The sequence below is a fragment of the Echeneis naucrates genome, chromosome 22 (genome assembly GCF_900963305.1).
Source record: "Echeneis naucrates chromosome 22, fEcheNa1.1, whole genome shotgun sequence".
NCBI lineage: Eukaryota > Metazoa > Chordata > Actinopteri > Carangiformes > Echeneidae > Echeneis > Echeneis naucrates.
Window position 1 is genome coordinate 17,228,422 of NC_042532.1, and position 27,658 is coordinate 17,256,079.

The following is a 27,658-nucleotide window of genomic DNA, read 5'->3' on the forward strand; positions in this document are numbered from 1 at the left end:
GGGACCGGACTGCACTGCAAAAATAGACTAACATACATTCAATCACAACCCAAAAGGCAGCTGAAATCTTTGTTCATAATAGTGACACAAGTCAGGCAGCAGTCCTCGTTGTCACTGAAGTTTCCTGTAGTGTGTGTGCGCGTTTAGAGGAATAGTTTATATAGAATTGGCTATTTTGGGGGGGGGGGGGGGGGGGGGGCATCATGGGCCATCAACACCATTTTTAAAAATGTCACTAGCTGAATTTCTTTAATATGTCTGTGTCATTTTGTCTCCATTTAAACTCCGGGTGAATGTAACATAGTAATCAGCACTTGTAAACAAAGTGTATTTTATCAGAAGTTATAGACAATTATGAATAAATAATGAAAAGAGAGGTGTTTGTGTATCTTTTACAAAAGTGTGCAAGGCTCCACTTGAAGTTCAGTGTCACAATTACTGATCATTATGTGGAAACAGTAATGGTATCCTCTGTGGCTCTGGAGAGACCTTTCTAAAGTTTGGAAAAAGAAATAATAATTATATCCGGCTCAAAACTTCAAAATTGTGAGTGGAATTAGAAAGCGGCCATTAAGGAGGTAAGTGTGGTTTATTGAAGTGCATTCTGAAAGTGGTCAAACCCCTTTTCTCTCTCTTTTTTTTTTTTTTTAATTAATGAATTAATTTATTATGTTTCAGCAGAAGGAATCACCTAAGGAGCGTGCAGACAGGATTGTGGCAGATCTGGGGAAGGTTACAAAGACTTTCTGCTGCACTGCAGGTTCCCAAGAGTTTGGCGAGTAAGAAGCTGGCCTCCGTAAGTGTCTTCCTCCAGCTGTTCTTGTCTTTTTTTTACTTACTTTACCCTGCAATGTAGGAAAATATGAAAACGCTGAGTTTGCCTGAATTCAGCAACTATAAGGCGACCATTTGTTCCCAGCTGAGTGAGGGCTCATGGGTATTGTAGTATTTATAACCACACTGACAGACAAAACACAATGTAACTTAACATCGACAAATTGGACAGTATAACACAAACCTACAGGGTCGTTACAATATAGTGGACTAACAGTGACAAACGCAATAGGGAATAGGAGAGACTCACGCTGTTGCTATTGCGTTGCACTGTGGGAAATGTAGGCTCCAGAGAATTACAAAGCGAAGATTTTCTTTTCTCCTTGATTTATTATTATTTTTTTTTTTTTATATAAAGCAAACCAAGAAGCCGGAGTGCTCTTTAAATTAAAGCCAATCTGTGCTTCTGCTCTCTCCTCAACCGAGGATGATAATTCAGAGTAACGCACCTTTAACCAGCGTGCGTGCGCACATGCGTAAAAGTGTAGCAGGTGGGCGCGCATGGCATCTCGGCGGCTGCTGCTCGGCTCGGCTCGGCTCGGCTCTGCCGTCCTCTGCCGCTGGGTCGCTGGTGATGCCGAGCGGAGCGGCTGCTTAACCACCGCAGTTCCCCGGGACTGAAGCCGGATGAGACGGGCGGAGGAGGAGGAGGAGGCTGAAATTATGTCGACGGGCGGTCCGGGTCGGATCCTCTCATCGCCGGGACAGCTGTAACGTCGGCGGACGCACGCGTGAATTCATCAAAAGGTGAGAGCAGTGAGGAAGCGTCCTGCTTTAATTCACCGCTGAGCCTCCACATCTGATGCTGCTGCTGCCGGTGATGATGATGATGATGATGATGATGGTGGTGATGATGATGCTCTAAACGCAACCTGCGTGATTTTCCTCCGCCAAAGGCCAGCTCTCCGGTATGCCTCTTTATTCGACTGCCCGAGATACCAGTCATAAATGAGGAAGAGGTGGTGGTGGAGGGGGGGGGGGGTGGATGGATGCAGGTTTGCCATTGTTTTTTATCCGACCAAAATCATTTCTGGGCATCACGACACGCCGTTGCCGTTGCGGAAATAAGATAAATAGGCAGTCAAATCAGCAATGTGGCTGCGTTTGTGCCGCGCCGTCGCTTCAGAAGTGAATTTTAAGTGTTGCAGAGTCGCTCGGTGAGAGAATTGAGGCTCGGAGAAGTGTATGATGTCAGCGGAAGGGAGATACTGCAGTAACCGAGTCCTTATGTTGACTCCCGTCAAAGGATGCTGTCATTACCTCGGAGATGAAGGTGCGGTTCCAGTGAAATGCACCTTTATGGGCCCGTAATGATGATGATCACTATCAGTGTGAGTATTTGTGTGCAGATAAATTCCACCAATTCAGACCTTCGTCGCTCTGATTCCGGTCTGTGCCTTTGAATGTGCTCTCATCTATGAATTCATCTTTGTCTCTGAATTATTAAGAACTTGTGCCTGTATCTTTTTATGAAATGATTAATGTGCCTACCAAACTGTCATTTGCTGTCATGCACTGCTCGCAGTTTTTTTTTTATTTTATTTTTTTTGCACATTTTGCTTGCCAAAAGCAAGGCCTGAATTGCCTACTCATGAATTTCTGCAGTTACTTCACAGGCTGAATATTTACAATGAAGCATTGTGTTGTTTTGCTGACATGTGTCTGCTGGGTCTCCCACTGCATAGCAAATATTTCCTCCCCTCTCGCTGACTTATCACCAGGTCAAATGCTCGGGCACAGTTTTTCTCGCCCTGTTTAGGACACCTTTCAAAATGTAACCGAGTTGTTCCATCTGGCTTACGAACCCTCCACCCTGCTTGGGTGGGAGTCATCAATTTCCATTTGAGCTTCAAAGAGCCACAATATAGTCCCAATGCATTGAAATAGCTGTCTGCTTTTGCCCACAGTGGTGTATTCAGACCTTGAAATGCAGCTGTATCTGCTGCTCAGAAGATCAGAGCTGAAACAATTAGTCAGTTCACAAATCAACTGCTCCACGGGAAAAAAAAAAAAAATCATTTAGTGACTCTTTTGATTATTAGTCATTTTTGTGCAAAACATTAACTGGCATCAGTTTCAGAAAAGTGAGGATTTAATTTGTTTTGTTTCACCGGAAATTACATTTATTTGGCTTTCAGAAGTGTTCTTAAGACAAAAAAAAAAAAAAAAAAAAAAAGGTCCTCTTAAGCTCTGGGCGATGGAGAGACATTATTTTTTCACTGTTGGAGAAAATAATGAAGTACTAATAAATGTAATATCAGTCACCGGCGGTCCTGATCGTACATGATTGTGTCTCAGCTGATCAATGAATTAAGGTCTTACTTGAACAGCACAGCACTTGACCCTTTGGACGCCCTTTCAAAAACTGCTTGCTTGCGCCTGTTACCAAGAATAAGAGCCACCCAGCAGCACAAGCCAGAGTTACAAGTGTAAGAGAGTGGGAAGAGGCTCTGTCATAACACTCCAGATCAGCGTGAGAAGAGGAGTGTGACTGTAATAGAAGGCGCGATGCAAAAAAAAAAAAAAAAATACAGAAACCATCCCTGCTGGTTGAGTTCCTGGGTGAGCAGAAGCTTGGTTTTCTTTTGCAACCGCTCAGATGACCTTCTGCACAAACCCGCACGCCCCTGAGCATGTCCGTGATCCGGACTTGTTTGGGGGCACTCAGCTCCTCGTCTCCGAGGCAATCCAGGACGCCCAGCGCTCATCAGTCGGTGGCCGGCCGTAATGTGTTCTGTGTCCATCATCATTAAGTGGTTCCTTTGCAGCTCAGTCCGTGTCATCAGGCCACAGGACGCAGTCACTGCTGAGCGGGATGTCACGGAGAATTAACATTTGCACAGACCACGGGCACTGGAGTGGTCCCCAGCCAGCTCACCAATATCTCTACAGGAGAAGAGAGAGGGGGAAACAAAAGCACAAACTGAGAGTTGATGAAGTCCTTGTAGGAGGGAGAGAGGAGAAGTGTTAATTACTTATTTAAAAGTCAGCCACATTTTGTCAGCAAGCTCTCATAGTAATGGTAATATGAAGATGCCCTCATTAACTCTTAATTTGTCTTTTTCTTCACAGAGTCGACGTTAAGGGGCTTCACTTTGTTTGACATTCAGCCAGCGACAGGTAAATGCCTTTTTTATTCAAATCTGGTATACATCAGATAAGTTAGAACTCACAGTGTAAACGCCTAGTTATGTCATTTCAAAAACCAAGGACACAGTTCTCCTGTACGTTCAACCACAAATGTGTGCCATCAATGTTTAGATATGGAACAGGGTGTAATGTCAGAGATATGTCCTTCAATCTAAAATGTTAACTTTTTGAGAATAAGTGGGAGTTCAAAGGTAAATTGTCTTGCAAAAGTGTGAGTATCAAGTTCAATCCAATAAAATGAAACCATAAAATCTACAACTGAGTCAGACATCAACGCAATTAGCAAGTTCAACTTCAAGATGAGACTCCCTTTGTTCCTCCACGCCTCATCTGATATCTGAAAATAAATATTAAAATATTTTGTATCGCAGCAGTGCTGCTGAAGATGTATTTCTGTGTACAGTAATCACTAATTAATGACTAGACTTTGTGGAAAAGGCGCCTGTGCTCTCTGTTCTCAGTTAGTTTTCATAGTGCACGGCTGATCTGGCCCGAACCGCTGCCCCACGTCTCATTCTGCAAAATGACACTCCGGACTGGACATTTCTCTGCTAGGTTTTCATTTTGATTCGACTGAGGCGCACCGTCCGTCATCTTCAAACGGCCCAAACGAAGCCACACAATCTTTATGGCGGACAAAGCCAGTCAGGTGATGGGCAGCGTAGATAAGGCGAAAGAACCTGCCGTTTCCTGTTGGTAGTCCAGTGTTCAGGGACTCATCTGTGCATTTCAGCCACTTAGCATGACCACATTGGAGATCACTTATCTGGACTGATGATATAACGCACAAATGAAGACCGGGCCCTCTGTTTATTTATGAGGCTGTCGATCAGCACTTCTTTTATTCCGAACGCGTTTCCTCCAGCTGTGTGCATGATGCTTTTGTAAAACCTGCTCACTTGCATGGTGTTGGGATGATTTTTGGACAATGAGAGGAGTTGTTGTGTGTTGCATTTATTACCAGGCTGCTGTCTGAGCAGTGAGCGCTGCATGCTCTCTGTCGTTTGATGTGCCACAGAATGATCGAGGAAGGCAGCAAACGAGGCAAGGCCATGGTGGAGAAGAGACAGCTCTTCATGGAAATGAGTGAGTTGAGTCGACCGAGGGAACTCGCTCTTCACTATTCGTAGTCAGCAACGACTCGTGGAATTCTGTGATTGGCTGGAAGTTGCACAGGAGATGTGTGGTTATAATTCCTCCCACACAGAGGTTGTCATAGCGTTTATTTGTATTTTCTTAAACTGGACAAGGTCTGCATTCATCTGGGAGCGTTTCCTGGGGAAAAAAAACGACGACTTGATACTGTCTCTCTGTTTTTTCTTTTAGGAGCTCAAAACTTCGATGTCATCAGACTGTCGACATACAGGACTGCCTGCAAACTCCGGTTTGTGCAAAAGAGATGCAACCGTAAGAGCACCTAGATTCTTAAAGCGTTTCCTCCTTTCCCACTGTTATGACACTAGAAATGTTTGTTCCAGCATGAATATGGACATAATTGATCACAGTCTGTGTGCTTGTCCCCCCCCTCCACACACACACAGTTCATCTGGTGGATGTCTGGAACATGATCGAAGCCTTTCGTGACAACGGGCTCAACACATTAGACCACAACGCTGAGATCAATGTGTCCCGACTGGAGACCATCCTGTCTTCCATCTACTACCAGCTCAACAAGCGGTTGCCCACCACCCACCAGATCAATGTGGAACAATCCATCGGGCTGCTGCTTAACTTCATGGTGGCCACATATGACAGGTACAATCAGAGCACTGCTGCTCTCTGTAGCTACTGGAATCACCCTCTCAGCTGTTTGGGACATCAGACGCACTGATGGTTGAATATTAGCGCACGCTAACAGGCCTGAACAAAGCCTGAGGGAGCCTTTGTCACTTGTTACATCATGGTTGTCAATTTACCAATATTTTGCTGTTAAACAAAAAAACGAAGATTTTTACTCGATTGGCCTTTCCATCCACTTGATACTCTCAGATTGGTCAGATATGACCACTATCCTATTGTGGCTTTTTCGATGCGCTCTCTGGGGTGCTTCCTATTAATGATGGTACCTACACATAAACTGCCAAACATTTGTACACAGTGAGTCATTTTAATTCGCCTATTTAAGCAAAGTCAAAGACAGCGAAGAAACACTTTATCGCATTTAATGCTCTGAATACAGTTGAATGTTCAGATTTTTCTATCTAATCTAATTTTAATCGGCGACATGGATGTTTAAAAACCTCCAAATTTACACAGACCTTTTTCTACTCTGGCTTCACGGCACAAAACAAACCATCAAATTGAGATTTAGGCCTCTGATGCCTTTGCAATACGATTCTTCCAGCTTTTCCCATCACAGCACAGACAAAAATGTGCTGTGTAAAAGAAAGGTCCTATCAGCTGAAATATCTCCGGTGATGCTTTACTGTATATCCGTCCTCTCAATGTCGGCCCCAGACACTGAGCATCCTGGAGCACCGAGGTTTATTACTGACCGTAAAGCTCTCTCTCATTATTGTACCCTGTGTGCTTGGATTGATTGGCCGCTTGTTCCATCCATTCATGGACCCCATTCACTTGGTTTACTTTTATCGGGAAGGCCATTCTGGTCCCACTCCATTATTATTCATGCTGCCATATCTCTGGGAAACTTTGTGGAAATGACTGGCTGTGATCACAGGAAGTGGTTTCGCTATCTTGTCCCTCAGGTCCAAACTGAATTAGGCAGAAGAGCTTTCATGTACCTCTGCTCGGAAGCCAGAGCTAAATGAATCTGAAATGAAAGAGCTGGTCTCTCTCAGCAAGTTAGAGCAATTTGAAAGGGTCTTGAGACGGACTAATAATGACCTGAATGTACGCTATAAAGATGCGATTTAAGGTTTAGTTGATGGTTTTTGACATCGCAGCATCAAGTTGACACTGATATGTTTCACTTGTGTGCTTCTTCATAAATACGTTGCTGTATGTTGTGTTTCTGTGGGTCACCCCCTCCGGGACTCTGCCCAAAATAAAATGCTATCAAATAAAATCCTTCCTACTTTTTCACTGTCATCTATTCATTTATCTGAATGGCCCTAAATGTGTAATGTTCCTCTGCAAGCATTGTAGAAATTTTATTAAAGTATAACCATAACTGATAATTACTAGAGATTGCAATACATAGTTAACTAATATTAGAAATGAAAAGCTGATACCAGACAAAGGGGTTCTGACTTTAACCTTTCAGTTCCTGCACTCATTATGTGTTTCACATGTTTGTTTTTTTTCTCCTCACAGTGAAAGCCACGGGAAGTTGACGGTTTTCTCAATGAAAGCAATGCTGGCAACAATGTGCGGAGGGAAAATTGTGGACAAGCTACGTTGTGAGTACACATTTTGCCACCTTCCATATAACATGGCAGAAAATAAAGATTGTCCTGGGACAAAGCGGAGTCTTGGTGTGGTTTGTTGAAAGTAACCACACGGGGGTGCTGTTGGAACACGCATGCAGAACATGGTTACTGTCCATGCACGGCCTCTGCTGGGTTTGTGCACCGTGGGTCAGTAGTGCGTTCACAGAAAGAGGAAAAACTGCACTGTGTCTTTGCTGAACCTAAAGCCTGACTTTCTGTCTCTCAGATATTTTCTCACAGATCTCTGACTCGAGTGGAGCCATGGTGTTTGCTAAGTTTGACCAGTTTCTCCGGGAGGTGCTGAAGTTGCCCACAGCTGTGTTTGAGGGCCCCTCGTTTGGCTACACGGAGCACTCAGTGCGCACGTGCTTCCCTCAGCAGGTAGGATCCTACCGCATCACATCCCTGCTCCTTCCTCTTCCACTCCTCTACCTGTTCTAGTCGTTGATGATGTTCGCTCCTCAGCAGACACGTGTATGTTTGTGTTTGTATCTAGAAGAAGATCATGCTGAACACATTTTTGGATGTGTTGATGGCAGATCCCCCTCCGCAGTGTCTCGTGTGGCTGCCCCTCATGCACCGACTTGCTAATGTTGAAAACGGTAAGTTCACTTCTGGCTAATGATGAGCTGAGATTTGTCCCTCAGTTAAACTTTGCACATCCAGGCTGGAAATTCATTTGACTTTTTTTTTTTTTTTTTAATCAAATATATAAATATATATATACATCTGTCAAATCAATGTAGAGGTCAATATTCCCTCTGAAATCTGGACTGAAATAACATAAAACAAATATACTACAGAACAATCTGAGTTGTTGGGGTCTGTCAGAAACAAAAGCTTGGGAAACAAAGTGCATGCATAGGTTTTTGTCTCTCTTACTGTTGTTTTCCTCCGATCAGTCTTCCATCCGGTGGAATGTTCATATTGCCGGAGCGAGAGCATGATGGGCTTTCGGTATCGGTGCCAACAGTGCCATGGCTACCAGCTCTGTCAGAGCTGCTTCTGGCGTGGCCATGCCAATGGTCCCCATAGCAACCAGCACCAGATGAAGGAGCACTCGTCCTGGGTAAGGCAAAACCCTGATCGCTCTCGATTTCTGTTGTGTCCTCTTCTAAACATTTCCAAAATCCAACACGTCGCCATAACAGTGTTTTTTTACCACCTAGCAGATTATTCAACCATCCTCTTACATTTCCTTCTGCTCTGCTTGCAGCAATCCAAAAGGGATTTTATGGGGTTTTAGTCATTTTGGCAAATGAAATTATATTGATTGAATTTGCCGTGTTGCCACATTCCCCTGAAGCTCAATCATTATGTTAGGAATCGAAACAAGTGAAGTCATATGCACTGAAGCCCAAATCCAATTCCCATCCCACTCAGTTTGTGTGTGTGTGTGTGTGTGTGTGTGTGTGTGTGCGTGCACGAAGGAGAATGACTGTTCCTGGAGCCTCGGGACTGGAATGACTTGTCTGAATGCATGAAAGACAAAATCGTCTTAAAACACGATGACATTTACCGTGAAGGTTAGGTTTGGCCTGTTCTGGATGTCTTTTCCTACTTTTTCGTGACTAATTTGTGTAAATTGTATGTCTGTGAATCACGTCTTTGACGCTGTTCACCATATCATTTGGGTTCCAGCTTTTGTAATCATTTTCAGTGTTTGGTTTAGGCATTTGGCAGCATTTCACCTCTTTTCTTATTATCTGGCAGTAATACTGGACGTGTTACATCCTGTGACAGAGAATATGATTGCTCATCTAAGAGTCCTTTGCCGTGTCACTTCCTATCTGCCTGAAAGCTGCTCATATTTCTGTTAAATTAAAAATGGGTGCTTTTTATAGCCAAAGCAATTACATTTTTCTTGCACTTTTAACGGAAAACACCATGTGTTTTATATTCAAATTCATGCAACATGCGTAGAAGAATATAATGAATAAAAGATGGAATATAAATGCAGCTGGAACACAAATGCAATGTGTCATCAGACAGTTTGTGCCAAAGAACAGGAACAAAGTAACTAATAGGAGCAAAGTGTTAATTGCTGTTATGCAACAATGAACCAACATCACAATTAACTTCTCTCTCAGGTACCAGATATTTATGAACATATTGTAGAGAAACATTAACAGGTGGTTAGTGAGAGACAAAGTATCCTTGGAACAGGAAATCCAGAGAAACGTGCCTCTGCTGCTATGACAGGAAATTCTTAGCAGTGCGCGCCGTAATTCATTTAATGCCAGACACTCGTCAGTTCAGTTCACTGTTGTGCGCAGAATTCATCATATCTAATCCGGACTCTGCCATCTTCCTGGGGATGTCCCCTCTTTGTAACAAAAACATAAACAGGAAGTAGAAACACTCTGGTCTTGCTCCAGACTTGAAATCCTTCTGGTCACTTATTTTTGATTACCTGCCAAAAGTTTTTAAAAGATCACAATACGTAACGACACGGTGTTCACATTTGGCCTAATCTCTCATCTCTCCTCTTCATCCAGCAAAAAGAAATAGACCGTTTCTCTCTCAGCCTTTTTGTCAGTAGACTGCTTTTGCAGAAACAAATCCAAACTGCCACACACGAGTTAAAGTTGTCACCCACCTTTAAAAGACTTCGATATAGTCTTATCAGCAAGGAAAATGTTTTTAACAGTTGACAGCACGCCCTCTTGAGGGAGTGGAGGAAATCAACAGGACCTCCCCTCCATGCACTCCTGGTACTGTCACTTTCTCATATTGGGATAAAAATACTGTCAGCAGATCCCAGCTGGGTCTGCTGAGTGTGTGTGTTGGTTTGTTGTGTGTGTGTATGTATGTATGTATATATATATATATATATATATATATATATATCTTTATCTTTATCATGGTAATACATTCTCAAGCAATACTAGCTGCTTTTCACACATTTGCATATATAAAAACATGATTAAAAAAAAACTCTATTAAAATGTTTTTCCCTTAATAAAAAATCCTGAACTCCTGCTCTACCTAAAACAAACTGATTGCTTCTTTTAAACTTTCTCTGTGTTCCATGGGCGGCAGATATAAAATACGTTCCAGGGGCTTCCTGAACCTGAGAACATGAAATGACCACCTGATAATATTGAAACTGGTAGAATTACTCACTGACTTTAAATGCAGTCTAGATAAACAAGCATATTATTGCATTATTATTACCAACAACTGGCGTTACCGACAATATGCTGTGTTCAGGTCACATCACAGTTACAGCTTCAATGCGCCTGACAGCTCATGATGTTGAACTGTTGTTCAGTTGTTAGCAACATTTTTTTTTCCACCTGCGTCCTGTGTGACATGAAAGCAGCACACTGGCCAAATTGTCTGACAGATTTCAGGCTGCAGGGCAGTTTGGATTCCAGCCTGTGAAGGAGCAGATTCAGGCCCTTCCTGAGTAGGCACAAACTGCTGCTGATCCACACAGTAAACAAACTGTTGACCTTGTTATGTAAATGACTTCTGAAGCAGCTTAAAACTGTTTTCTGCTACTCCAACACAATGACGGCGGCCGATACATCCGACATGGTGTCAATAATTCTGTCTTTCCTGCCCTCCTCACAGAAGTCTCCAGCCAAAAAGCTGAGCCACGCAATCAGTAAATCTCTAGGCTGCGTCCCCATCGGAGAGCCTCCGCATCCCGTGTTTCCTGAGCAGGCCGAGAGACCGCAGGAACTAACCCACACAGTGTAAGTACCATTCGTCACAACTAGTTACGCCATTAATGAGGGCTACCTGACAGATTTGCTGACGAACAGCACAGAAAGGCCAAGTACGCTCACGATCTATACTCCCCTCTCGTCATGTAACTACCTTCATCTTTTCCATTTCGCTCCCTCTAAACGACTGATAGAGTGCCAGCGAAGATGTCAAGCCCCTGATTATTTGCTAACGTGAAAATGCTGATATACCGTGCAGTCTCAGCGGCTGCTGCCGTCGTCCTCATCAGTCTGTTGGCAATGAAACAGGGACGATGGTATAAATCTCACACTCCGGGCTTTGAAGCTCGTTGAAGTCATTATAGGAAACGCATTATATTCTGCTGCTGTCTTAAACCCTGCACATTCATTTACATTTCAGTTGAAAAATGGGGATTTCCATAATCAATTCCAGCACAGAGATGCATCTGCATTAGTCCATATCGCTAAGGCCACTTCATATTGTTCTCATCATTGTTGCACTGAAACTCTGGTGCTTTTGGCCTCGACTGAGACGCTCTCTGATGATGTCTCAGATTAAAAAACCTGATCTATGATTTCAGTTATTCGCGGCGCTACCAATGCCACAAGAGGGAAAAAAAAAATCTCTCAACTTTCTCATTGGAGTTTCAACATTTCGCATGACACATTTCATAACAGGGTCCCGTTCCATATTCCAGTCACGACCATGAATCTAAATTGTCTCTATGTGCTGTTGCTGCTGGCAAGTGTCAGTGAGTAATTGATCACAAGCTACATCACATGGAGGGAGAAAGCAGCACAGCGAACGCCAAGAAAAATAGAAGCAACGTAAATACATCAGCATGATTTCCTGTTTTACTGCTTGATAGATATCATCAGATTTCAATCAGTTCTCACATTTAGAGGATTTTTTGCCCAAATTTATGCATTTAAGATGAAGTTAACATTTGCATACATTTACAATTCATCACAACGTTTTCCCATCTGAGATGAGATGATTGGATTAGCCCAAAAGGTATAGGCCATGTAGCATGAAATTACATCACACAAGTAGATTAATATTGATTAAAATAAAATTTGGGGCTAAAACTATTTTGGATTATGTCTCTCCAGCGCCCTCAGCCAGCAGTAATCCCTGTAGTTTGTTTTTTTTTTATTATTTCTTTTTCATGACGTCTATTATTTCAGATGATGGAGGCTCCAAGAATATTGACTTTGGTCCAGTTGGAGCTCTTGGTTATATTGGATTTTGTTGCACAAAGGCCTTTCGTTGTAATTCTTTTTCTCTGAATGATTTTTCCATGAAAGGTCCCGATGGAGTATTTTTTTTTTTTAAAGACCAATCTCCTAGATATTTACAGCAGTAAAACGTGACTGTGCTTTCACCCAAGTACTGTAATGTACTTAGATGAGGTACTTTTATTTCAGATGAGTATTTCTGTATTTATTTGTGCATCTCCACACTCTGACTCCTCAAATTAAGATTTTACCCTCTTGGCATGTAACAGTTTACGTTTCAGATGTCCAAATCGGTCATATGTTCAAATATTAAACAAAAAGCTGGTACTTTTACTGCAGCAGCTGCTTCTTCCACAAGGGGTTCTTGAACGGACTCTGTGGTGTCTCTAAAATGTTTCTCAAGAGAAATTCCAGGAATTTCTTGCCGCCATGTTCTCCTTTAAGAATTTAATGGGCAAAGTGCATTGTCATGCTGTTGTAAATGGCATTTCAAGGTTGGTGGCACTGTGAGTGTGTGTGTGTGTGTGTGTGTGCTCACTGACTTTTAGGCTAATGGATGTGACTGTTGACCCCTGGGACTTGTTTGTAGGCCTCCTGTCTCTATTGTTATGTCTGAAGCAGGAGAAGGTGTATACCGAAAGTCTCCGTCTTTGATGATGGAGAGAAAAAAAGCCTATTTTTACTTCTGGGTGCATTCATGCTTTTATTTGCGTGGGTTGATCAAGTAGTGCCTCTCACCAACAATGCAATGAAAAGATGTTTTTATCCTGACAATCTTTCAAAATAGGTATTCATCAGTGACAGCCCTTCTCAATTTTGGTTCTATATTTAACTGAGCATGTCTTTAAAAATGATAAAAAGGTATATTGGCAAGTCATTTTCAAAGAATTTCCATTTCTACAACCTAGCATACAGGATATGACACACAATGTGAGACACATGGGCTAAGCCCACTAAATCTATACAAGTTGTGTTTATAGAATGACTTTTGCACAGGTTATGTAACCAAATATAACATGTTTATAAGTGAATTTCAGATCCTCCAGAAGGAGGCTTTTATTATGTCGCTAGCAGTCTGGCTATTATTAATCCTTCTGCTAATTGAATTCTGGCTATAGTTTCATGCTTATTCGATTTATGACCTCTTCCAACTCTGCAAGAAAGCAAATGTTTCCCTAAAAGTATAGTTATGTCCTCATACCCAACTATAAATTGCCTTCGCTCTTTGTAGCCATGAGCCACAAGGTAGAACTGACGCTAATGAAATAATTCCCATTTGTTAACGGTCGATTCCAGAGAAATTATGGGTGGATACTGTAATTATCTGCCTACTGCTCCCACGTTGATTTGCCTGCTGGCTACAGAAATCTTCCCCTCAAACTCGATCTCTTGGATAATTAGTTGCGGGAAAACGTCCAATTTTATTCTACTTTGTCTCTGTTTAATTGATGATGCACACAACATAGAGGGGAATGTGTTGTTGATACTCCGAAAGTGGTGCAGCCAGTCGCCGATCCTGATGAATGTTGTCTGCAGAGAGGTGTTATTTCACGTCGTACACCAGGAGACATCCATCAGCGGGGTCTCTCAGGTGTGTGTATGTATATGTGAGGTCTGATTAAGTGCTTGTGAGTGAGTGATAATGGCAGAATCAGGGTAGGGCGTCAAAATGGATCAAAATTCCCAGATCGAGCGGACATGAGTCTCCCAGTTGTCCGACCCTTTAGGTCATCCTCAGACGAAGTGCAGCTATTCTGATGCCGTTTTGAAATATTTACTGGCATCTGAAAGCAAAGACGAACAGCGAACAGAGCTGTGAATTTTTCCTCTCCACTCAAACTGTCAGCGGGATTCCTGGGGATTTGTGTTTTTGGAGAGGAGTTATAGTTTTGGGATGCACTGTCTTTCTCAGGAACTTTAAATCTATGATACGGCTTCTTACCTTCAGACTTAGCATGGCTTCTGCCAGAAGACTTAAAGCATGGGAATAATCTAAAAGTCAAAAACACAGGCATCTTACCTTACTTTGCATTAATGCGGTACACACACTTGGGCGTCAGATTCTCTGTGCCATGTTTAATATTTAACAAGTCATTTTCTACCCTCTATATAATCCCTAGAAATCCTTTAACATCTCGAAACGCCTTCCTCTGTTTTACATCTTTTTTCTTTTTTTATTCTTCAGGTCAATGCAAATTCCATCAATGTCATTAAAATGGGAGAGGGCAGGCATGTAATTCACTTTTGTGTGTGTGTGATCCGTTGGGTTTTTATGGCCAAGGACTGACAGCCTCCCAGGGAAATGGGAGCGCCATTGCCAGCGTGAGAGAATGCTTCATGCTTGGGTATTATTTTTATCCGACTGAGGGCGATTGAAGGCAGCCATGCATCCATCGTTGTCAGTAATAAGGTGAATGTGTGTGTGTCTGTGTCTCTCTCCCTCTCTGTGTATTGTTGTGTGTGCGTATGAAGCGCCACCAGACTTAATTTTCTCCCTGAACCTCTGCCAAGTGCGAGGAAAGGGTGTAACATTGTCATTCGCTGCACACAGGTAGAACGAGGCTTAGCGCATTGCAGACTTTGATCTTGGAGTCCCCTAAATGTTATGTCAGCTCCCTCCTGTTTGACCTCCAGGACACCGACTGGCTGTCTGAGTGGACGGTGTCCTTAATCAACATCTTTACAGTCAGTGAACCACAGAGCTGCAGAAGGTATCCACAGCTTTAGAGGGAAAAGATGCAACTCGGAAGATTTTGCTTAAGAAGCATTTTTTTTTCTTTTTTTTTAAACTGCACCCTGCCGTGTAAAAGCACTGATTATTTATAGAGGGATATCTGTGCAGAGCTTTGACTTCTGTGATTGGCTGGAGGTAATGGGGGAAGAGTTAAGAACAGTACGGAAATGCAAATCACGGTGTGGACTGTAGAGGTTGTAGTGCCCAGTTTTTTTTGTCCTGAAAGGATAAAAGTGGACGCCCTCCCCCCCCACACCTTACAATTTGGACGTCTTGAGCAAATGTCATTTCTCTAATTTCCAGCGAATGTGTTAGGAAGGGGTGAGAGGACAGCGTGAAAGCCGAGCGCTTCGGAGAGGAGAGAGAGAGAGCGTGTCTGTGAGAGACAGAGAGAGAAAACCTACGTCGTCATAGAGTCACATGACCGCCGAGTTTCCTTGGAGACAGCAGCAGTGTAGTACATTGAGATGCTCGCCTGCTCAGTTGAGGGCAGGTTAGGCATCTGGCAGCAGCAGCGGTTGGATGTATTTTGCCAGCCGGGCAGGTGCTCTCTCTCCTCACGGTAAGTGTGACGGGTCGGGTCTCGCTTCCTGTCTGGGGCTCGTCTCCAGAGTGGATTACTGTAGCATAATAAGCTTTAAAGAGGGAAACATTTTTCACATGGCACTGGGATTTCACTCCTGTGCCTCTGAAGCAGACTACAGGGCAGCATGTGCAGCTTTGAGTAGTGACAGCTGCTTTTCCCCTTTTCGTGTTGTTATCTAATTGCAAGAAACGTGACACTTAGGAGGATTGTGTTTGTGCTAATTGCAGCGGAAACTAAAAATTAGAGCTGATGAATTACTCATGTTGGGCCGTCCGTGGTTTTCTCTTTGAATCTGTCAGGCTTGTCCAGGGGGAAATTTAAATGCAGCATGTCTTTGGAGGAGAACATGTTACGCCCCCCCACCCAGCGCCCTTTTTTTTAATTTAGGCAATATTTACTTTAGTTTGTGTACAAATAAAACTGCAAATGATTTGAGAACAATTAGTGATGCACAAATCTGTTATTTAGCAGCACAACAACATTCATATAACACTCTTTTTGCTGTTGAGACACTTAGTGCCACCGTAGAAAGAGAACGGCTCTTATGGTTCATGCTGATAACAGTATTCTGCACAATGTGGATATAAATAGTTTGATTTGGCAAAAGGAAAAAAAAATGCTGATTGGACAAATAAGCAGTAAAAGCTGTTCAGTGCTTTGCCTTTAATGTGATAATGAGAGCTTAAAATACAACAATCAGTTACAATAGGAATCAGGGCTGGTAATTACAGGGAGACACTGTGTGCAGATAGAGGAGATGCAACTACAGAGACATGGAAATCAAGCGGCGTCGTGAGTGGCTGCTGGTTTGTGTGCCGGGTGAAGTGTGAAGCCGGGAGCACCTGAGATGTGCGGGGAGATATTTTGATCCGTTAATGAGACTCAGTGGTCCGGGCCTCGTCGGAGGCCACTGATTCAGCCGCCAGATGGACCCCATCGCTTTGTTTACTTCCACAAATTACCTCCCACAATGTCACCTTTCCTGGTTTTTCACAGACTACAAGTTTAATTAGATTTTCTTGTCTGCTGTTGTTGCTTTTTCTCATGTTAATTAGGTTTACGCTAATAGCCTAAAAACATCTAAATTGCCTTTCCCCGGAAAAGTCAATTATTTTACAAGAATTGGAAGTTAACTCGTGTTCAACATGTTGCCTGTTTTCTGCACCAGACTCAGGAGTTTATTACCTCCACCTGCCTCACTTCTCACCCTCCTTTGTAAAGTTGGATTAAATTGAAGTCAGGATTGCTGATTTATGAATATTAATAAAATGCAAATGCTCTCTCCTCCATTCCCCGGTGACAAGCGTCACAGGCCTCTGCAGTGTAGCATTAAAGAACTCTAATCTTGTCTTTTAGTCAGCCGAAACCAGCGGCCAACAACATGAACGACACAATGCTCATGTCCTCTGGGGCACCTACTCCTACCAAAAGGTAAGCAACTACCAACCCCCCCCCCCCTCAGACATCATGTCCTCTTGGAGCTTTTTATTCTGCTGAATTAGGTTAGCACTTGTCACTAATACCCCTAAAGCGTCAGTTTAACTTACATACGTAAACAAAATACGTCCTCTTTAATTGCTTGGAGCTCAGTCTGCGCTCAGAATAGGTGACATGTTCTTTCTCATCAGCAGCAATAAGAAGAACAGCAAAGCAAATCAGACACAGCTTTTATTTGTTCCTTCACACTTGACACACTTTTTTTGCAGCGGAACAACGTGCCCTTGCGAGCATATTTTCCGAGGAAAATTTGTTTCACTGTCATGAAGGGTATGTGAGCACTCCTATTTAAAGGGCTGATTTGGCAAATAGATTATGATAGAATTGGAGCCTTGTAAGCAGATAGCAGATGGGGCCCCGGTGAAAGCAGCCTAATTGTCCCCTCATTCGAGAAGCCTCTCAGTTAAAGGCCACCTCTATTATTTAGTCCGTGTGGTAACGAAGCATTGTGATTATGAATCCGCGTGCTGTCCTGCGGGTCCGTGCTGGATGAATTTAGAGGCTCACATCCTTTCCACCAGTTTTTGTTTGTAAAGACGCGCCTGCTCGGGGACTCAGGACTTCCCACAACACATTAGAAGGGAGGGGACGTCACTGTCTGTTGTGTGATGAGCCACCTTGCTGAAGATCCTGCCTGTGTTTGCGATTCAAACAATGGCTTTTGGTGGAAATTCCAGAAAGAGCTCAACTGGCTGTGTTTCATACTTGTACTCGTGCTCCTCTGGGCAGGGTTATCATACAGTCCACCAAGGACCCGGGCAGCCAGGGGGCAGCATGCACACTGCAAAAAAAATGTCCATTGCAGCAAGAATGAGGCTCAAAGCGTGTCTTTTTAATCATGAAAATCTGTCAAGGAGTTGAGGTCAAGCCATTATCCGCTTACGTAATGCTAGAAATTGGCATTTCATTTTGAGGAAAGTTTAATCGCCTGAATCTGATTAAAGATTTCCTCCCTGCGTTTAAAAAATGAGACGTTAACAGTCAATACTACGTGAAGTTTCATGTGGAGATGAACATTTTGTGCAGTGTGACGGTGTCAACATTAGAGGCGGTTTAAGGGATGCTGACAAGATGGGGACACCTGCGGCGGTAAACGATGCCCCGCGGCCGGACCCGTGGAGGTCAGTGGAAGGCGACGCTCTCCCGAGGTTCGCTCCAGTGTGGCAGTAATGAAGAAGCCTGATAACCTTTGTCTTGACATTTTGCTCTGTGAGTCAGAGCTGCTTTGGGAAGATGTCATGCACAGAGGATGCTGCTGCCTTTGGGGGGGCATAACAACTACAAAGCTGCCAAATTTAGGGCAGAAATTGCGCATTAAGCCACCATGACGCTTCCAAAATAGATTGTGTTGAGCATCAGTGTGGATACGGGGAGATAAGGTGTTGACTGAGGTGGGAAGGAGCAGGTTTCATTTATGTCCGAGTGCAGACGACAGAAGGCCGGCTGCTACCAAGCTCTCTCAGCTGACTCGTGAATATGAATCTATTGTTACGATGCCGGCTTTCACATGAAGGCTGTACGAGTTAAAAAATGCCACTGCTGAATAACGCGAAGGTCCTCGTGCCTCTGCCTCATTTCAAGAGCCTGAAAACTGTAAAGCAGCAGCAGTTGTGTCTCAGTTTGTTTGTTGTGTGTTGTTCCTCCAGACTCCATCATAGTGTGCTCTGCTGACATGGCATCTGTTCCCTCCCACCTCGCGCTCCCTCACTGACAATCCCTCATCTCGCTGCACCCCTCCCTACCTGAGGGTGAACTGGCACCTTGGTATTTATTACCGGTGAGCAGCAGCAGAGGATCAAATTTAATAATAATAATAAAAAAAAGTGCTGTCTCAAGCTTGATGAGATAGAGAGGATGATTTTCAGCAGCTCACGCCGACTAAATGAAGAGAATTGGAAGCTGAGACACAGTCTTTCATAGCAGAGACCATTTTTAATCTGGACGTGTCAGAGTACGTGTCAGTATCAAGGTTAGCACAACGGCACCTGCAGAATGTCTGACATGTTTGTATTTTTAAAATTGCAAGATACAAAAAAGACTTTTTATCGTTACTGATGAAGAAATCAAATATGCCATATATTGATCTAAGATATTTTCCTTAAATTGCCTGGTGTTAAAGTTAAAGGTCCCATAATTTAGAGTTTTGCAGTGTTGAAGTGTTGATATCTATAAGAAGATAACAATAATCATGTCTAGTTCCACGTCTCCTCCCTCAGACTGGTTTGTTAGCAGATTTCAGAAAAAGCTTTTTCTGCAGGCAGACTGGGTTTGTTGGAACATCACAAAGTCACAGAAGTCCTGAGAGCTCTCAGTAGATAGACTGTGGACTGAACGCTTTGACGACATCACATTATTGATGTCGAACCCGGTTTATAATCTAAAAACAAAAATAAAAAATAAAAATGGATATCTCACTCCTCACAACGTGGGATCTCTGAAAATACCACGAATGCTGCAGTTAGGAACAACATCCTTCACCTCTCAGGATGATCTCCGGGCTCTCCGAGTTTCGACCTTTAGTTTAAGTGTCATAAATTCAGACAGAACACAGTTTTCTGGAGCATCATGTACCCATTGCTAATAAAAATACCACCAGCGCTGTCTGAAATATCGTCTCTGAGTGAAACAAACAAACAAACAAATGCTTCATATGTGCAACTGAAATAGAAAAAGGAAAAAAAAAAAAATCTGGGAAAGCAGCCAGTTCAGGAGGGATTTAAGGCAGCTCATGCATCTTTGTCCAAAACCTGGCACAGATCGTCAGGTATTGCCAGAAAACTTCCAGCCAGGAGCAGCTTCTAGGCCGACAGCCTGGAGATCCAGACATGCAGTCCAACTCCAGGAGACCGTGTCGGGTCACAGCTTCTCCTGAGCCGGCACCAGCAGCTCCTCGGTCTCTGTCTGTGCTTCAGCCCGAGGACGAGGCTGTAAATTATTTAGAAAGTGATCTATTTAAGAAGACATCCCCCCTGAAAACAAGCACTTTGGCAGTCTGTGGAGTGATTTCGCTTCTCCCGCTGCAGATCGACTGACTTTTCGTGAGTCAGGTGACTTTATTGTGGAAAGAGCTGGATGAGTATTTTCAATTATCATCCCTGAAATAAGAAAACTCTTGAAACAAGCGAGGAAAGAGCCCCAAATGATTTTACCACAGTGGCACTTGCTTTGAGAAAGATAAGATTTTAATACAAATGTTGATTAAATGGCTGCCTGGCGGTGCTTTTTTTGGGGCCCGGGTAGTGAACCCTGCAGGGGCTGTGTCGGCTGGTGCTGTGTGTTTGAAGCCAGATTGTGTTTAATGATCTTAATCATTGCTCGCTCTCTGGAGATAACCACCCAGCGCCATTTAAGTTCTCCTTCACTCCTCATTTCAGGCCGCCTGCAGAGACAGGACAGCCTTCGTTCTGTCATCTGCCCATGATCATCTGAAGTCTCATGCCATATTTGACATTTCCAGTCTGCACTGAAATTGCCAGAATGGGCATTGGCACGATCACTAATGCATTTGGCGTGCAGTGTTCTCTCTTAGGCATCTCCCATCATTGTTATAGACAATTATCTCAGACAGTCTATCAACACTGGACTCAAAGCCAAGTGTCATAATATTAAGGTCACTTCAATTCTAAAGTTTTTTTTTTTTTCTTTCTTTCTCGTTCTTTTCTTTTAATGCAAATTCTTTTACGTAATCACTTCGACTGTGCAAACTTTTCCTTCTCCTTACATAAGAGCCGATGTTATATGTGTGTGATGTCTCTCTGTCTTTGACTTTGGGCAGTGTCTTGGAGAGTCCCAGCCGGCTGGATGAAGAGCACCGCCTCATCGCTCGCTACGCCGCCCGCCTGGCAGCTGAGGCGGGCAACTCCACAGTGAGTGTCTCGCAGAACGCCCTGTGGTGGACTTCAGTCAACCTGCATTTCATGTTTAATGCTCTGACAAGTTATTATTATGCCTTTCATTTCCTTGTGGCTGGAGAACTTGAGTAGTGTCAACGCCACAGGGTTAGAGACGAGTCATAATTACCGGTCTGCGGTGCTCAGCCATAATTACGGGGAAAGGGAACGAAGAAAGAAATGATTTTCCAGCAGCTTCACTTGTTTGATCATTTTTCTTGAGACGGGATGAAGAAACACTTGTCATCAACTTTAAATGTAATCTTTAAGATTTCATTCACAGCACGAAAACAAAAAGCAGTCTTAACACATCAGCAAACAGTAGCTGTTTTATCAGACGCACAACCGCAGAGCATCTGGTGTATTTGTGCGTGCAATGCACGCAGAACACCAGCCAATAATGACTGTCTGATTTCATGCTTCTCATCACAGGAGTAACAGGATGCTGCTTCTTCCATCACTCACCTGCAAGAATTCAAAAAAATGATCCCATTTAAAATAAATAAATAAATAAATAAATAAAATGACCACAGTCACCATGATGATAAATAATTCAGATAATCGCACCGGCTGCATACCTTTAATGTGACGCAGCTGCCGGGAGAAGTTTTCGGCAGGTAATCTGAACCTGGGTGTGTGCTACCAATAAAATAAATGCTGATTAGAAGTGAAAGTAAATATATTGAATCCAACCTCAAAGAAAATCAAAGATATGGTTCACTTTCTCAAAAAATCAATCACAGATTCACCCTTTGAAGTATTTATCTAAATATTGGTGATAAAATAAGCAATTTCAAAGATAAAATCATCCGTAAATGTAATTTTTACTGTCAGAAAATATTGTCAGGTTACTTTAAGTGTTTTTTTTTTTTTTGTTTCTGTTTGACTGTAATGTGGAAGCACAAAGGAAACCAAAGCTGTGGTGACTCCCAGTTCATGCAGAGCGTCATTAGTGCTCACTGCGGTCAGAAGGGAGCTGCTGGTGTTGGACTTTTGTTTGCAGAATGTTATTAATGTCACTCCATGATCATTTTGCTTTTCAGCAACAATGTCCTCCAACAGACCTGAGTTTCAACTTTGATGCCAATAAGCAGCAGAGACAGCTGATTGCGGAGCTGGAGAACAAAAACAGGTGAGCTGAGGATCATTTATTCATCAGAAGCCACTCAGAGACCAGAAGCACTGGGCTTTTAGCTGAAAGCTGTAGTTCGTAGTTCCTCTGCTGACTTGGAGAGTAATAAAAAGAACAATTTGAGAATTTTGGAAAAAATGTGCCGATATGATTTTCTTCCAACAATTCAAATGATACCACTTTTGTATGTGTCTGGTACATGTGAGGCTAATATGAGGTCAGTCATATTAGAGTCTCTTAGCTCTGCTTAGAATGAAGATGGCAGAAAAAAGTAACCAAATCTATCAGCCAGTATCACTAAAAAAGCTCCCTAAATGTAAAACTTTTGTTTTAAGATAGTTTTAGTTCAGTTCCTTTAATTAACTCCACGTTGAATAGTTTTGGCTGAACAGTAGTTACTGAGTATTTTCACGTGTGTGTCACCACTTCAGCGGCTAGTTGAACATCTCAGGACATCTGAAAAGTTGACTGGTTGTCTGACTTGTTCAGGGAGATCCTCCAGGAGATCCAGAGGCTACGTCTGGAGCACGAGCAGGCCTCTCAGCCGACCCCGGAAAAAGCCCAGCAGAACCCCACGCTTCTGACTGAACTGCGGCTCCTCAGGTAGCGTCAGCTGTACCGCACCTCGGAAAGAGCATCGTCCTGTCAGCGACGGGAAGGCAAAGAGATGCACACATCTGTATGCATTATGGCGATCGAGCAGTAAATCGGCTGCAGGCCTTGTGTATTTATGCTGGCTGCGCTCATTCTTCAAGTTGAAATAACGTCTTCCTAATGTGAGAGCGGGCGTTTTTGTATTAGTAGCGCAGGCATTTGTCATGCTGGCAGGACGCTTCATTTCTGGGAAGAGACTCACCCTGTGAGGACGTGTTACAACACTTGACCCCTGAACTGCTGCTTGTTTGTCTTGTCTGCTCTAAAGAATGACTCAGCAGTAACGTTTAAGGTCAACAGTTGTGACAAAACTTTCAATTCATCCAACAGGAGATTTGGAGATTTGGAGAATGTTATTAAAGCAGATGTTTTTGAATAGTTTTCTCGTTGCCAGCATCCTCACATTGACCGTTTGGAGCGTTAAAGGATTGTTGCAGGCAGTATAAACTAATTACTGTTATTCAACAGCAAAATAAATGAGTTTATATCACTGGAGGACAGAATTGTTCCAGTGATTATTTCCCCCAGGTTTAAATGAAACATATTTGCAAAAATTATCCAGTTGGCTGATCCTGGCTTCAGACCAGGATGTTATCAAGTGATTTCGGTTTATCACAGACTGTTGTCTGTGTTTGGAGCCGGACTGGGCAGCTCTGATATGTTCAGTTTACAGTCTGCAGATGTTTGTGAGGTTCTCATAGGACGAATGAAGCTGGACAGATGATTAATGCAGGTACGTCCTTTGGACACCAGGGGGGGATAATTTGCCCAAATAATCTGACAGGGTGGAAAAAAAAGACAATTTTTATGCTCTTATATTGGAGGATTGCTGAAAAAAAGAAGAATGCAAGTGATAACTATGAAATAAAAGACAGGGGAGGATACACAGTGGGTGAAAAATAGATGTCAAGGACAGAAATGAGAGAGGAAAAAAAAAGTCTGGAGGAATATTTTAATACTGCAGCAGAACATCAAGCATGAAATTATCATTGAATTGTCACATAGCTGAAACAGATGCACACGTGAAGCCATCTGCAAACGATGAAAATACAGTGGACGGCGTCGTGCCAGCCGGGCCGTCGGGAGCTCCTGCCTGGTCGTGTTTTATTGCTGTCAAATCCGCGTAGCACCTCCACACTTGGTGTTTTAACGCTCAGCAGCTAAACCCTGTCCTTCTGCTGCAGACACAGGAAGGACGAGCTGGAGAGGCGCATGTCAGCCCTGCAGGAGAGCAGACGGGAGCTGATGGTGCAGCTGGAGGGCCTCATGAGGCTGCTGAAGGTGGGACTGATCGCCCCATCAGTATTCATCTCCTGCAGTACACAAGCATATAGACCTGCTGTTCTTAAGCATTTCACAGAGTTGCTTTTGTGCTGATATTCTTCACACAGTGTGGCTTTTAAAGTTTGGTGGCATGTTTGATGAGATGAGATGCTGACATGTTAAATCCAGGACATAAAACCAAGACGCTGCAGCAGTGTTAAGTTATGTAAATGTGCCGTATGGTGCATGCAGATATCCCTTTCTTCTTCTCCTTTTACTGATTTAATTCTGTTGCTCTCACTCTCTTCTTGCCCTTTCTCTCTCTGCTGCTTTCCTTTGCTGGCTGATAGGATGAGGAGCAGAAGCAGGCTGTAAGTTGCCCTTAATTTAGTTTGCCAGGCTCAATACCTGGCTCTAGCCACAGCACTTAGTTTAATGCCTCCATGCACCCTCCTCACACGGATGCAATTGAAGTTTCTGTAATAGATTTTAAGAAGGATGGTAGGATTCCACTATCTAACTGAGTTATGCTGATTTAGTCAGCTCATGCAGGCGATTGCATCCCTTCTTTCCAAGCAATATTCCACAGCTCAAAGAGAGCCAGAGCTGAAGACACAAACTTTAAAAGCAGGCCTCTCCCGTGCGGGCCAAACAAGTCGAGGGAACTGTGTTTTTCTTAGTCCGAATGTCGGGGACCTGTTCCTTTCATCGGCACTAACAGCCTCCCTTCTAATGTGACTGCAGTCTGGCTGGCCATCTGCTGCCTGGCTCCAAGCCATCGACCTGGGTCTGCTCAAGTCCCAGGGACACACAGTGATCCTTTCTCTGTGCGAAACAGCTCCCGACTCAGCACAGGCCTCAGTCTTTCACCCACACATGGTCCTCATTACCTCTTGATGCAGTAAAGGTGAACTTTAGAGACCCAGAGTACAGCCAGCCAGAATATGATGACCAGATTCCCCTGACTTTGTACCATTGTTTTTGTTTGTTCTCCCTTAAGGAATTAAGATCTTTTGGTCACATCTGCGTGCATGTCTTTCTTTTTTTTTTTTTTTTTTTTAAATAATGTCACCTTTTAAAAAGCAAAAAGGTCGTCTCTTCCTAAAGCTGCAATCTGTGACTGCACTGCAGCATCCTCCACTGAGAATACAGTCGCTCCACACTTGGCTTTGCTGGTGAAGAGATTAATGGGGTTTAGGTTGTTTTTTCTTTTCCCATCAGTCAGAATCCCAGATTTAACGGACTATCCAGTATGTATGAAATACCCAGATAATCTGTGCTCTAGTGAGGACAGGCTTTAAAACACTGATCAAATCATCTCTGCGCATCTTTGTGGTCAGATAATAAATATATACCTCAAAAGACTAACCAATCACCCTGCAAGGTATAAATAGGCATATTAATGACATTTCAGTTAGAGGGAAGATTGGATGGATGCTGTAAGAAACGTACTTTCCTGCCAAAAATAGATACCAAGCTGTACAGTAAACACAAAGTTGACGCCAGCAGTCAGTCAGTGCAGCTTATTATCGAGACTGGAAGCAAGCCTGAAAATGTCCAAATGGAGCAAAGCAGCTTAGTAATTATAGTTTTATATCTCACAGAGGCTACTAAACACAAGACATTATGGTAACTGTCAATAACAAAGCAAACACACAGCAAATTTCACGTTGGCCAACTTAATTTTTACGTCTTAATGTCCAGGAATGTAGTAAATGTCCCGTTTGGAGGATTAAACAACGTGCTGATGAAACTGTAACTATCACGGTTGATTTTGAATCTTGCAGTCCCAGTCCGGAGGCTCCCCTCATTCCTCCCCCAGCCACGGTGCCGGCTGCTCCATGCCCATGCCCATACGCTCAACTTCAGCTGGATCCACCCCAACTCACACGCCGCAGGACTGTCTGGCAGGGGTGGGGGGGGACGTGCTAGAGGCCTTCGCTCAGGGTGAGTCAAAGACCAGCACCTGAAACAAACAGGGTTCATTACAGGCTCATGTACGACATGTTCATTTAATGCTGCTGTGTTCACTCTGCAGCCTCAGTGCAAGCAAAGATACCCAGAGCTGTTCACCTGTTACCATTAATATTATTATTATTATTATTACAGTTTTCTACACAACATGACTCTCTCAACATTTTATGTGATTTAATTTCATTTAATTTATTCTGCCGCTGCCTTTGAACTTCTGGTTAGATTCTAATTTTGTTGCCTGCACCTGTGCAATGTGCAATGACTCAAAGTTGAATCTAATCTAATCGGAATAATTAACATTGGTGTGGAAACAGCTAACTTGTTTTTGACAGTCGCACTTCTGAATAGTGATCAGTGAGCATGAGCCCAGGATGTTCTGCTCCAGCTGACTTTGGCTGTTTCTAAGTCCATATGGCTGCACTGAAAAACCAAAAACGGCATGTGTTTTTAATTTGGTTTTCAAATGACTCCATTTCCCAGGTGTACCTAGAAATCTTCGGAATGATCTATTAGTTGCTGCTGATTCAATCACAAACACCATGTCGTCTCTGGTGAAAGAGCTCCACTCAGGTTAGTCTACAACACATGTTTCATGATGAAAGTCTATTTCACCATCTGGATGCAGTTTCCTGGGTTTGGGCCTTTATTTCAGAATTTATTTCTCTGAATTTTTGTCATTCTTACACCTGTTTCTGATGTGACCGCGCCCCCCCCCCACATCATGACCATAAGTGTCACGACTGAAACATTTGATTTTATTTTTAAAGTAGATGACGGGGGAGAGGACGAGGAGACAAACATGAGGAACGGCGGGGACAGAGGTGAGTCCAGGTTAATAACAGCTGCATCCTACCGGCACTCACAGTAAGCTGCGTACAAACAGATGTGGTCAAACATCAACAAACCTTCTTTTCTTTTTTTTTTCAATTGAAACTAAATTAATAACAAAAAATGTCAAATTTATTAAAAGGACATTATGGTTTATATGTTACGTCTCATGGTAATGAGATTATTAATCACAAGAAAAGGTTGAGACAAAAAAATAATGAATGGATGTGATGAAATAAAATGAATTGCCGCCGTTGGCTTTCCTGGCTTTTATAGAAACTAGTGCATTCATTTTTTTTTTAAATTAGAAAACCGATATCAACTGTGCATTGTTTTTTTTGTTTTTTTTGGTATTTGGACAGGAATTTTGGGCTGTAGCAGAAATATCTGACAGCCAATGATATACTTGTTTGGCTGTTTATGATATTCTGCTGCAGCAACTCTGCATCCAAAAGTAGAGAAGGAATATGACAGTTCATATGATTTATTTTCTCTTTATAATTCGTCTGGGGTGTGCAGGCTGTCAGTGAAACTAAATCTGCTCCTCTGCGTTTGTGTCCAGGCACAGTGAGAGTACAGAAGCACTGAGGGAAAGACGGCACCATCCCATCCTGTAAGGACATTCGGTCATCACCTGGAAAGAATCCGTAACAACAACCCTGGCATTAGCACGTAGAGTAATGCATGCTATAATCTAACAGGATTTCACTATGTGAAAAAATGATTTCTTCACACCTTGCAGGTAGCAAGATGTGTCTAATTAGCGAGTGTGTTTGTCGTCCTGTAAACA

General features: G+C 43.0%; 1 protein-coding gene across 4 annotated transcripts; it reads left to right on the plus strand.

Moving 5' to 3' along the window:
- The first annotated feature begins 5,003 nt into the window (after positions 1 to 5,003).
- dtnbb (dystrobrevin, beta b) lies at positions 5,004 to 27,564 on the plus strand. Of its 4 annotated transcripts, XM_029493164.1 has the most exons (18): positions 5,004 to 5,070; positions 5,311 to 5,391; positions 5,526 to 5,739; positions 7,261 to 7,346; positions 7,603 to 7,757; positions 7,873 to 7,978; positions 8,279 to 8,445; positions 10,956 to 11,080; positions 16,987 to 17,061; positions 20,903 to 20,993; positions 22,061 to 22,149; positions 22,639 to 22,752; positions 23,988 to 24,084; positions 24,417 to 24,437; positions 25,854 to 26,013; positions 26,521 to 26,610; positions 26,808 to 26,861; positions 27,431 to 27,564. In XM_029493164.1, exons 1-18 carry the CDS (start codon positions 5,004 to 5,006, stop codon positions 27,454 to 27,456), a joined length of 1,818 nt encoding a protein of 605 aa, XP_029349024.1. In that variant the 3' UTR covers positions 27,457 to 27,564. The 4 variants fall into 4 exon arrangements, with proteins under 4 accessions (XP_029349024.1, XP_029349026.1, XP_029349025.1 ...); XM_029493166.1 differs by lacking the exon at positions 16,987 to 17,061; XM_029493165.1 differs by lacking the exons at positions 26,808 to 26,861; positions 27,431 to 27,564 and having other exon boundaries at positions 20,903 to 20,999; positions 26,521 to 26,615.
- The last annotated feature ends 94 nt before the right edge of the window (positions 27,565 to 27,658 follow it).

Excerpts from the sequence above, each read along its gene's own strand:
- dtnbb (XM_029493164.1), top strand. The coding sequence starts at position 5,004 with ATGATCGAGGAAGGCAGCAAACGAGGCAAGGCCATGGTGGAGAAGAGA. Across the intron at positions 20,994-22,060 it reads CTGAGGCGGGCAACTCCACA|CAACAATGTCCTCCAACAGA; the intron begins GTGAGTGTCTCG and ends TTTGCTTTTCAG. Across the intron at positions 26,862-27,430 it reads GAGGAACGGCGGGGACAGAG|GCACAGTGAGAGTACAGAAG; the intron begins GTGAGTCCAGGT and ends GTTTGTGTCCAG.